This window comes from Arachis duranensis, chromosome 7, assembly GCF_000817695.3.
Source record: "Arachis duranensis cultivar V14167 chromosome 7, aradu.V14167.gnm2.J7QH, whole genome shotgun sequence".
Classification (NCBI taxonomy): domain Eukaryota; kingdom Viridiplantae; phylum Streptophyta; class Magnoliopsida; order Fabales; family Fabaceae; genus Arachis; species Arachis duranensis.
In genome coordinates this window covers 58,776,856-58,789,338 of record NC_029778.3, presented here as the reverse complement: position 1 = coordinate 58,789,338, position 12,483 = coordinate 58,776,856, and the positions used below count along the sequence as shown (strand labels likewise).

Sequence of the window (12,483 nt, the reverse complement as noted above, 5' to 3'; positions counted from 1 at the left end):
AACTCAAGTGTCTCTAATTAATAAATTCATCAATTAAAGCCAAGAATATAAAAAGCTAAGTAAAAATCATAAATCTGAAATACCTCAAATTATATTTAAACATAAATTCAAATCTAACATGAAAGGGTTGATAAGCCAATTTGACAACATGAGTCAAATACAAGCAAAAGCATTAGAGTATCTAAAAGTAGAAGAGAAGCATAAATTAAAGTAACACTGAAGCTGGAATGAAGAAGAATAATCCTAAAACAAATAGAAATCCTAAATCCTAAATCCTAAGGGAGAGGAGAGAGACTCTCTCTAGAAACTACATCTAATCCTCAAATTGTGAATTATGAGTGTTATCTTCTGAATGAATGGATTCCCCCAGTTTATAGCCTCTTAATCTGTGTATTCTAGGCCAAAAACTGGGCCAGAAACAGCCCAGAAATCGCTGGGGCGAATTTTGCCATGTGCAGGTCGCTAATTTTTATGCAAAATAATGTGTCCGTTTGATTCACGTGTGCGCATCATTTTGCTGTTCGGCTACTATAAGGAATTATATTTCATTTTGAAGCCCCGGATGTTAGCTTTCCAACGCAACTAAAACCGCCTCATTTGGATCTCCATAGCTCAAGTTATGACCGTTTGAGTGCGAAGAGGCAGGCTGGACAACGCAGAAATTTCTTCAGTTTCTTGTATTCCTTCCACTTTTGCATGCTTCTTTTCCATCCTCTAAGCCATTCCTGCCCTGTAATCCCTGAAATCACTTAACACACATATCAAGGCATCTAATGGTAATAAGAGAGGATTAAACATAGCAAATTTAAAGCCCAAAGAAGCATGTTTTCAATCATAGCACAAAATTCGGAAGGAAAAAGGTAAAACCATGCAAATAGTATGAATAAGTGGGTAAAGAGTTGATAAAAACCACTCAATTGAGCACAAGATAAACCATGAAATAGTGGTTTATCAGGGTTCCAAGCGGCGATGGACAGCAGCACTAGGACGGCGGCGGTGAGATAGCTTGAGGAAGAGAGAAGCGATGTAAGCTTAGGGCTTTTTGGGTCTGGGTCACAAGGAGGAGATGAGGAAGACAAAGACGATGGTAGCCAAGCTCAACGAAAACGCAATGAATCTCTGTGGTTAGGATTAGAGGCGCGATGGGGTTAGGGTTGGAGACTTGGAGGCGCCATGGGGTTAGGGTTGGAGGTATGTAATAGGGTTAGGTTGATGGGCGAGGTTGGGTTCGAGGGTTGAGAAACAGCTATAGGGTTCGACAGAGAGAGGGTTGGGTGCGAGGATTAGAGGAAGGGCAAGGGTACACAGTCATTGGCTAATTACACAGATGACATTGAAGGCGATGAAGGCTGGGTGCGATGAAGATGAACGATGAAGATGACGATGAACGAGCATGATTCGAAAGTGAAGATACAGATGATGGCACGGCTTCACTTTTAGGGTTAAAAGTGAATTTGGTAACAATGTAAAACTAGTGTATTGTTGTTATCACCTTTAGGGTTAAAATTGAAAACTTAGAAAAAAAGAGTAAAGTGTGGAAAAAAACGGGTGAGAAACTAAATTTTGGGGAGAAAACTCTATTGGTAGTAGGGTGCCAAAATAAACACAGGATATGGGCACACTTTAAAAAGGTGACCATTGAAAGACAAACTAGCGACGCTTTTCAAGTGTGCTAGTTTTTCTCTATGGCCACGCTTTTCAAGCGTCACAATAAAAAAGCGTGGCCAAATTTCAAATAAGTGCCACCCTCATAAAAGCGTGCTGATTTTTCTCTATGGCCACACTTTTCAAGCATGGAAAAAAAAGCATGGCCAAATCACAAATCAGTGGCCACCCCTCGTAAAAGCGTGGCCGTTGACCACTTTTGGGCACGCTTTAAAAGCGTGACAAGAAAAAAGTGTGCTGACAGGCCTTTTTTCTTGTAGTGCGGAGGAGGTTTCAGATCAACAAACAAAGCGAAAAAGTCAAAAACTCGGTGGTTTCTCCCTCCTTTGGTTTCGCTGAAGTGGTTCCTAGCAAGGGCAGCTCCACTTCGCGATTCCGCTGAATAAAACACGTCACTGCGTAGAGGAGGAAGATATGGTCACTTCTATTGGATTATAATTTTTATGGGGGTCATGTATCTCAAGAAATCAAGCTCGGAAGGTTTCAAAATCAACAAAATCCTCTCATTTTCTTCCATACATGCCTCGGATGTTCTTGAGGAAAGAGAGAGAATTTTTGCTTTTTATATCACTTGATTACTGACTAAGTGTCACTTAATCAAAGGGAATAATGCATGCATCGCGACACGTGGCGCATTAAGTGCTGCTTGTCGCGATTTTAACCGCTGAGCTAGCGAGGTTAATTTTTAATTATCTTGAAAAGTAATTAAGGTAATTGGGCATGGTAAAAACTCAATTAATTCTCTCAAGTGGTGGTACTTAACTAAAATAAGGATTGAGTAAATTACTAATGTAAATGACATTAGTAAAGCCGAGTTTTTACAATCTTTCGAGTCAAATATCAAGTAACCGTCCTTTGTCAAATAAAAATAACATAATATTAGTATTACATTATTATTCATTTTATTTAAAAATCATAGAAAAACTTATCATAGATGTTACATGAACAAAACATAAAACTTGCACGAAAAAAAACTAGGATGTTACAACTGATGCTGAGCTCTTCAAGCATATCCTAACAGGAAGGATAACAAGGCACTTGGTTGGATGAGTGATCTGAGAAATTAAACATAAGTCTCCATTTGTTAATAGTTGTTTCAAACAATTTTAATTGCAATTATGTTAACAACTTCTTTTTTATTGCACAGGAGAAATATGAGGCAGAAATGTAGAGTTGGACTCGGGAATTCTAACAGATTATTGATCAAACAGTACTATTGTAGTGGATCCGAATGTAGTATGGGGCTGTATGGCATGACACGGTTGGAAAGCCATCCAAGAATCTGATTTACGAAAAGGGATCCTATTTCATTAGCACTTTTCATTCTGGTCCTTTAGAGGTAGCCTCCTCAACTACGTGTGAAGTCCACGACCTCAGTCAAAGCTTGGACAATCTAGGATGATAGTACCATGAGGCTGAAGAACGCATCCATGACTTGCTCGATCCCCTTGATCAGTGCAAGTCAGTCTGGAAAAAGAAAGAAGAGACGATAGAGTCAACCTATGCAGAGATCCTAAGGGACTGAGAGGAGGTGTGCAGGTAAGGGAGGAAATGGTCACATACTACGAGATGATGCAAGCCGAATTGAGCTAGGGCATGGGGTCATCATCAATGGTTATACTTCTGCCGCCGCAACAGCAGGATGATCAAGCTCGACAAAGGACAACGCCAATGATTATGTGGTCCCGTATGACGTTTATTTTGAATAATTTAACTATTTTATTTTTATTATTGATATTTTATTTACTGTTTTAATAAAAGGTACAATTAATTTCAGATTCTTCTAAATTTGATTTACAATTATATTTAGAACACACAAACATCAAATTATAATGTATTTGAGTATTTAAATTTCTTTTTTTAATATTGATTTTAGTTACCATAGGATTTTACGTGGAGCACATTCGATGGTAATCCTTTGCAAATTTATTTTTTTAAATATTTTTTTATTTCTGCTCTTAAGTGTCAAGTATTTTGGAGAACGGATCTGATAGAACATGTTATTTATTTAGAATTTCATTAGGGAGTCAATGGACTATTTGTACAATGTGTACAATGAACTGTTTATTTGGCCTAATCTGAGTTAAAAATAAAAATTACCCATGTTTACTTTAATTTCAAAAGTGCTGTTCATTTTTGTGTTAACCACTATTGTACACATTATACACCAATTACATTGGCTCTCCATACTTTTTCATTTATTTTTTATTATTTTTTATAAATTATTTATGTCGAGTCTTTCTGTCGGTCTTACCGTCAAATTGGTCTGATAGTATTAGTTACAGTGTTACCATCAGATGCAAAAATCCAACAGTAATGTGTTTCTGTCATGCATTTCTTATATGGATATAATCCAACAATAAATTTGTTGGAAAAAGGGAGAACAGTCGACACCACATGTAAAACTTGACGATTTTTAGTGTTTTTCTTACAATGCAATGCTTCAAAACATTGGCGTTTAACCATAAGTGTCTCATTCCATATTATGAGGCTTTGTTCTTTTAATAAGCTCAGCTTGTGGAGTTTTATGTTTGATATTGCGCATTGATTGATCATTTACTTGTAGAGGAATGCTAAAACACGAATGTCTTCCTTCTCTTGGTAACAAAGTTGCTATTATGCCACTTGATGAAACTGTGAACACTATTATGCCACCTATTGCTACCGGTGCATTCCAAATGAAAGTCTCTTCAGTGCTTCTATAACCATGAAAAATAACTCTTTATACACTGATCTTTACTCTAAGGTCATCTTGTCAATCAATCTATTTCATTTAATTGATACATTCTATCTATTGAAGTTTATTTAACTTAAAAATCAATTGATTTTATCCATTATCAATATCTTTATCTGGTCAATTTGGTATTTAATAAAAAATTGTGTCCTTCCATTTGATTTCAAGGTATTTTTAATGTAGTGCAGAGCCTTAATTTGTAATTGTTCATCTGACAAATGAAGATTTAAAAGAAAAAAGAATATGAATAAAATTATCGTTATAATTTAAAGATTTTCTCATATAGATATCAGTTTTGTGACTAAATTTAAATGGAATCAGTGTTAGAGAATATCATCGGTTAAGAATTTTCATATTTTAATTAATATGAAATCAGATTTTACAAGAAACCCACTCATGAGCATAATTACAAATAATCCCTTGAGATAGAAACCATTTGTCCACAAAGATGTTTTCGGATCTTGTTGCTTCAACTCACTCTTGATCATCACTGAATAGTCCAAATGCAAAACATGCATATGTATATGTGTTCTGAACAATCCCATCTATAGTACGAATATCTTCAAAGCATGTAGGATCTCTCACCTTAGTTTGTAAAATCCTTTGGTAATAATGCTCACCGGAATTTGGAGGTACATAAAATATTCTTCCTAAAATCTATTGCATATGCCACCTATCATGCAAGAGGAGGAATTATTATGACTTTCACATGGACCACGGACAATAAAAGACATTACAATATTATACAAATCTGGTTCTTCTACTGGATTAGGGATTTTAGCTGAAATTATATTGTCAATATCTTTTAGACCATGTATTTTGTCTTGATTGCACAAAAAGAGCAGAATATGTGCATGTAGAAGTCCTCTTTTTTGGAATTCTATTATATAGATAGCTGAAAAAAAAATACTAATTATGTATGCCTATAATTGAGGGATAGATAGTAATAATATTGAAGAACATATAGTTAGAATTTATTTATGCAATTGCTATAGATTTTTAAATTCAGTGAATGGTTTATAAAAATATAATGAATGTTTCACATTAATTTGAAATAAAGTTGCTTATATGCCTTCTAAGCTTTTACATTGAAGTCTTCATTTTTGAATTATTATAAAAAAATATTTAACAAACAAAGAATTATGAAATGTCTATGACTTCATGATTAATACTTTAATATTTTGAATTATCTCAACAAAATTTTAAAATGACATATATATTATAGTAATAGTATAATTATAACATCCTATGTGCTTTAAAATAAGATGTACCTGCGGTAATGTGTCCAAAAATTCGTCGATGTACCTGCGGTAATGTGTCCAAGAATTCGTCTTTTTCACCTCAGCGATTAAATGATTAACTTTTATCTTGAAAAATCTAGATACTATATGAGGTCTATCTTCAACTCCTAGACCTTGTTCTAATAATTTTCATTCAAGTTTAGGCCATGCTGGATTACATGTGACGATGACAATGATATCAAGATATCTAGCCCACTTGCAGATTGTCATTAATTTTGTACCATATACCTTCTCCCTCTAGTAAATAAAGAAGGGAGAACAACATGTTGCCCAACATTTGTCGCACATCTATTACCTTGTTCCAATGCATCTTGTAAACCATGGTAGACTGCTGGACGAAGATGTTGTTGATGTGTTCTTATATATCTCAATCTCTTATTTTCATATATACTACAACCATCAATCACAAATTGTTAGAAGAGCTTACCACAATCAATTCAATCATGCATACATATTATATCCATATCATAATTCAAGCTACCATCCAACCAATTAATCACAACAATCTTTTCCATTCAATCCTATTCTAAGAACAATTAATCTAGGTTTTCACATAATCTTACATAACATCTAGTTGAAACTAAAACCCATAACTCTTTGACAGTGGTTTCCCAACACTTGAATTCTTTCCTTTTGGCCAATCCAAACTTCAACAAAAGCTCTTCAATCACATCGAAGACCCAATCACGCACTAAAATAACCAAACAATCCAAGCTACCCCATATAACCTAATTACATCAATTATTTCAACATCTACACTAGGTTCATAATTAAAATTAGAGATAATTAAAGAAAAAAAAGTTTTTTTTATCTTGTACCATATGTTCATGGGTTAAAACCCACTAGAACTCGAGGTTAAGTTTCTCCTAAACATCAAAATCACAAATATCTCAACATCTCAAACCCAAAATGCAAAATAGTGGGAAAAAAAGAGAAATGGAGTTGGGTTCTTGTGATTACTGTAACACCTCATTACCCTAAACCTTATCTCTAGCCGTAAAGTAAAGGATAACAAAGTGCTACGACAATTCTAAAGCTTATAATATATAATATATGTCCAAGAATTTATATAACTAGAAGCCCAATGAAGGAATAAAGCTCAAAGTCGCGTAAAGCAGAATTACAAAACGCGAAGCGTTCACACATGATAACTAAACGCGTAGGCACGGACAGAACAAGACATAATATATATAAAACCTTGTTGTTAGCTCCAGGATGCACAAGGTAGTACATTACAAAAAAAGGAGGTTAAAATGGCATTTATAATACGGCGGTTCTTCAAAACCGCCATAATATTTAGATATTCCGGCGTTTCTTGTTGCTGCCATAATTTATTTTTGGATTTGTGGCGGTTTTGGTAATTCTGGCGGTTTTGAACCACCGTTGGCACATAGGTATAAAAGAAGAGTCCCTAAATTTCAGAAACCCTTAGTTGAAACCCTACGCGTGTGATGTTGTTGCTCTTGGATGGCCTATGCGACAATCTCCGATCCTATTGCGTTCTCCGACGATCTTCTTTAATGACATCTCCTCCATGATCTCCTTCGGCGACATCTCCTAAAGCGGCGATATCCTCCGGTGACGTCTCCTCCAGCTTCCTCTCCTTGTCGTCCTCTGTGTCTTCTCTGCCAAAATCGTCAGCGCCTAATTCCTCTGCGACGATCCAGATAAGCTTCCTTCCTTCCTTCTTTCCTTCCTTTCCTCTTCTTTGCTTCCTCTGTGATGAGTCTCTCTTTTTAGGCCTTTGCGAGGATTCATCGCGAGTGGAGAAGTCAGTTCCGCAGTTTGCACTGTTGACGACGTTCCTCCGCAATTTGTGTTATGCCGCTCTCGCTGCGCTGCCACCACCGCCGCTGCCGCCGCCGTTCCTCCATTCCTCTGCTTCGTGCCTTTGCCGCCGTCCCTTACTCTTCCAAAGGTTTCATTTATGTTCCATTTATGTTAGCGATTGTATTTTCCGTTTCGGTTTTCAGCCATGTGTAATATTAAAGTGTTAGGATTCTTGATGAATAATAACTTAATGAATAATAAACTAAACTAGGTTGATGAATGTAAACTGTAATTGCATTAGTTTAGAAATACATTTGTAATGTGCTGTTGCATTATTAAAATCTATCATTGAAGACTATTTTTGTAGACTTTATCCTATTTGTCAAAATGATTAGATCTAGCTTTTTAATGTTGATGGCTTGTTTATTTCTTCCTTTTCTTGTTTGTGCATGAAGATATGAAGGTGGCCACCATGCTTGTGGATCCTGCTGGATTGTCAAGCTTACTACCTCTGCCTTGAAAATTATGTCAGTTCTCAAACCTCAAATTAGTCTAACAATTAATAGCTTATTGTTCAAATGTTTAATTAAGAGAATGACACTTTTAATAAATTGATCATTTAAACTTCACTATTTCATTAAAGAATTTGAACTTTGATCCATCTCAGGGTGCTTCAAAGGGGCTAATTTGAAAAGCTCTTACTGAACCTGGGGTTAAGCATGCGTTGATTGCAATACAAGTGCTTCAGCAGGTAGTGTGTGTGTGTGTGTGTATATATATATATATATATATATGCTTCACCATGAAATTCTAAACATGTATCTCCAAATGGAGTTCTATATGACACTCCTCAAATTTGTGGATTAGATTGAGCATGCATCATTGATGCTGTCACTTGGATTTGTTTTTAAATTTTTGTTTCACATTTTGTTAGAATTGCACTTTATATATATATATATGTATGTGTGTATATATATGCTTCACCATGAAATTCTAAACATGCATCTCCAAATGGGGTTCTATATGACACTCCTCAAATTTGTGGATTAGATTGAGCATGCATCATTGATGCTGTCACTTGGATTTGTTTTTAAATTTTTGTTTCACATTTTGTTAGAATTGCACTTATGTCTTTTTGGGATATGTTACCAATAATTTTTCATGCCTAACTGCAGCCAATGAATGATTGTTTAACAAGATTCATAATTCATTTAGTCCTTCTGAATTTTAGATTCCATGATCTGTCCAATTTTAAGTAAAAGCATCAATGTTCATAGCATTGTCAAGCTTACCATCATTTTCAGATACCAAAATGATGCAGCACCTGTTTAATATAAAAAGAAGGTTTTGCACGCAGCTAGCGCACTCTTTTTATTTTGCTTGTTCTTTATGGAAATTTGTTTGTAGGTTGGTTTTGGGAAAGAGGCTCACAAGCAACCCTTTAATAATGTATTGTATAATTGTATGAGAATTCCTTAAAGAGATAAATCTTTGAAACATCACCTTCATTTGGCAGAGTATTGTAGTGTTTCCAAGTAGCCCCAATTTGAGATTTCAACAATGTAAAAGAAGGTGGTTTCGCAACTAGCTAGTTGTATCCTCTTATTTCCTTGACTCTTTTTACTTTATAGTAAAAATTAATTTGCATATACACAACTACTTGAGAAGGAAAAATGCACAATATAAAAGTATATAGACTAGTTATGCCAAAAGTACTATTTTTATGAAATTTGCATTGGTAGTATTTCATGCTTTTGCAACTAGTATTATGTATAAGAACAAAACTGAATTTGATTGTGAATTTCGTCTTTGGTTGAGATTGATATTGCTACCAACCACTTAATGAAATCTGATGATAATGTGTTGGTTAGTTTAGGTTGCTTAAGAGATTGGACTTTCCAGAAATGAAGTTCAGCTTATACTTATGGGCTATGAGGTATGTGAAATGCTATTTTTCTGCACCTCTTTACTATAAAAAGTTTGATTGCATACTTGCAAGACATGAAAATTGAAATAACACAGTGGATTTGCAAATATGCATTTAGTTCTTATATTCATGGATATGTTCCTAATCTTATTTTATATCTTGTTTAGAATACAGTAGAAGCTCCTGGTAATCTAGAGATTTTGCTTTAATTGAGAAGGAAAAGGTGTCGATGAAGGATAAGATTTCAATGTAGTACTCCAAGTTTACCATTATTTTACTTTAACTGACTAAGGTTTTTCTTTATTAATCCAGCTTCCTTGCTGCTCTGCTGGTGAAGGATCTTGTGTTTCAAATGGAGCATGTGAAGATTGCACAACAGTAACTGCACAAATAACCTGGAAGCCCAACTAGTTTAATTAATAAAATTCTTCCCATGCTTGTTTTAACATGTTATTTTCATTTCTTTTGGTTTTCCATGGCAGGGATATCCTTAAATGGTGCAACGGAATTGTAGGTTTAGGTTTTTCTTTAAGAATTCTATTTTGTTGTCTGCTCTCAACTTTGTCATAGTTAATGTTCTTAACAGAACCAGAACTTAGTTAGTTGATTGATAGGAAAACTTCCAAGTAATTGCTTTTCCATTTGTTTGTAGAGATTCTTAGCACAATGAGAGCAGTCCAAGGCGCACTAATAATAGCATCATGCATACAAATAATTTTGGGATTTAGTCAAATATGGGCCATTTGTTCCAGGTATGCTCATTTTTTTTATTTTGTTGAAATGTATGTTACACTTTTTGAAGTCAAAGAGAGAAACTTGGATTGGAGAATACGCCAAATAATTATTGTGCTTTCCTTTGCTTTCAGGTTTTTCAGTCGACTTGGATACAAATACTATTCTGATTCTGAATCATTTGTGTTAGGTTGGGAGCTGGGTCGAAATTGGAATTCCCATGCTAATACTGTTTATAGCCTTATCTCAAGTACAATTTAAAAGTAGGCAATAATGGATTAGGTTAAGGCATATTAATTTTGGCATGTTTCTTAGTATTATTGTATAATTAGGTAGCTGTGATTGTATAGGACAAGGGAATAACAAGACAAATCCCATCCAAAACCAAAAGAAGCACATGCAATATGGCTATGAAAGTGGGCTTGGAAATTTTTGAGAGAGGTCTATAAACCAGAAGAGGCCCAATAATAAAAAATATAATGTAATATCTTTATTAAAATTGAAATATTTAACGCCAAAAGTTGCCAAAATTTAACTATCTTCCTTTTTTTAGCTGCCAACTTATCCTGCTAGCATGTTTCTTAGTAATGCTAATGGAACAGTTTCGCAATAGCATCAAGGTGAAAAATTGTGTACAAATCATTCTAGCAACAATTTCTTCTTCCTTTTGTGGTTGTTGTTTGTAAAGTTTCAATAAAGAATCGGTCAATTGCTGCCATATTTCTTTATTTTATTTAAAGCATATACTTGCACTAAATTATTTGTCTAAAAGAAATGAATGAGAGAGACTATATATTTTAATTGCTGCCATATATTTATTTATTTAATTCAGTTGCTTCCATATACTTGCAGAAATTATATTTCTTCTACTTTCTTGTGAGAGAGACTATATTTGCATCACTCACTTCCCTAAAAATAAGAAAAATTACGTAGAAGAAAAATTTTTAATGAAAATGATGCCATTATACGCTGGTAAAAACGGCGGTTAAAAACTGCCATTTTAAACGAAAATGATGCCATTATAACCTGGTAAAAATGGCAGTTAGAAAATACCATTTTAAACACAAAATATGCCATTATAACCTGGTAAAAATGGTGATTATAATGGTAAAAACGGCGGTTAGAAACCGCCATTTTAAACAGAAAGGATGCCACAACATCCTAGTAAAAACGGCGGTTATAGCCGCCATTTTAAACAATTTAAAAACCGCCATTTTATACGAAAATAATGGCGGTTATAAACCGCCATTTTAACCCTCAAAAAACCGCCGTATTATCCACTGATTATTACCGCGGTTTTCTGAAAACCGCCGTAATAACCAGAATGGCGCCCAGAATAACGGCGTTTCTTGGAGGCGCCATTTTTGGTAATAATGGCGGTTCTAACCGCTGTAATTTCCAAAAATAACCGCTGTTTTAACCCTGTTTTTTGTAGTGGTAGTTAAATTAAACAAGACACATATATAAGTATGATATACAAAAAGAGGACTAATCACAGCCTACAGAGTTTAGGCCGGCTAGTAAAACTGAATACAACAGAGTTTTGAAGTTTAAAACAGCAACAACCAATCTCTCAAATTTTTCAGAAATAAAGCCTTTAAGGTAACAAGGTTATATAAATACAAAGGATGAGAGAGTGACTATATCAAAATAAAGCAGAATAAAACAAAGATGAAACCATGCTCCACTCTGTCACCATCTCGCAAACTCACCGAGGTGGCTTGTGACCTGCATCTAAAAAACAACAACATATGGTATGAGAACCGAAGATTCTCAGTATGGTAATAGTGCCCAATATATAACATGTAAGGTTCCAGGATGCCAAAGGCAATCCTAGAACTTCACATTGATACAGATATTCAAGCTTAAAACAAAATAAGTAACTTAAACCATAAACAGGGTATTCCAACTTAAGGAATTTCTAACTAACACTAGCACCGCTGTCTCATAGCCTTCGCCAGTCTAACCTCCATGCGATTCCATTGCCACCACCTACCAAACCTCCTCAATCCCAGCAGAAAACACAAGTAATGCAGACAAGTAAAGCACAAGTAAAGTACATGTACAGCAAGTAGAACATATAGCGAGTAAATATGTGGATCATCTAGGCATAACAGAAATTAAGCAAAGAAAACAAACAAGTAGAAGATGCATATAATGAATGCCTGTTTTATTGGCTCGTGATATCACTTGTCGGTCTATAAATGCCAACCTGACACATCCTACTGGATGTAGCCTTCCTACCATGCCAGGGATATAGGCCCTGCACACTCATGTAGCAGAGAAATCTACCACACCAGGGATATAGGCCCTGCATACTCGTGCAGCAGAGAAGGAAAGAACAACAACTGTCT

The 12,483-nt window shown here is 35.0% G+C and overlaps 1 protein-coding gene across 1 annotated transcript; it reads left to right on the top strand.

Moving 5' to 3' along the window:
* The first annotated feature begins 1,142 nt into the window (after nt 1-1,142).
* On the top strand, nt 1,143-10,397 carry LOC107459161 (uncharacterized). The gene is made up of 8 exons (XM_052251603.1): nt 1,143-1,191; nt 7,441-7,618; nt 7,926-7,997; nt 9,347-9,406; nt 9,710-9,775; nt 9,880-9,911; nt 10,050-10,149; nt 10,264-10,397. The coding sequence occupies exons 1-8, from the start codon at nt 1,143-1,145 to the stop codon at nt 10,388-10,390; spliced, it is 684 nt and encodes a 227-aa protein (XP_052107563.1). The 3' UTR covers nt 10,391-10,397.
* Nucleotides 10,398-12,483: the final 2,086 nt, after the last annotated feature.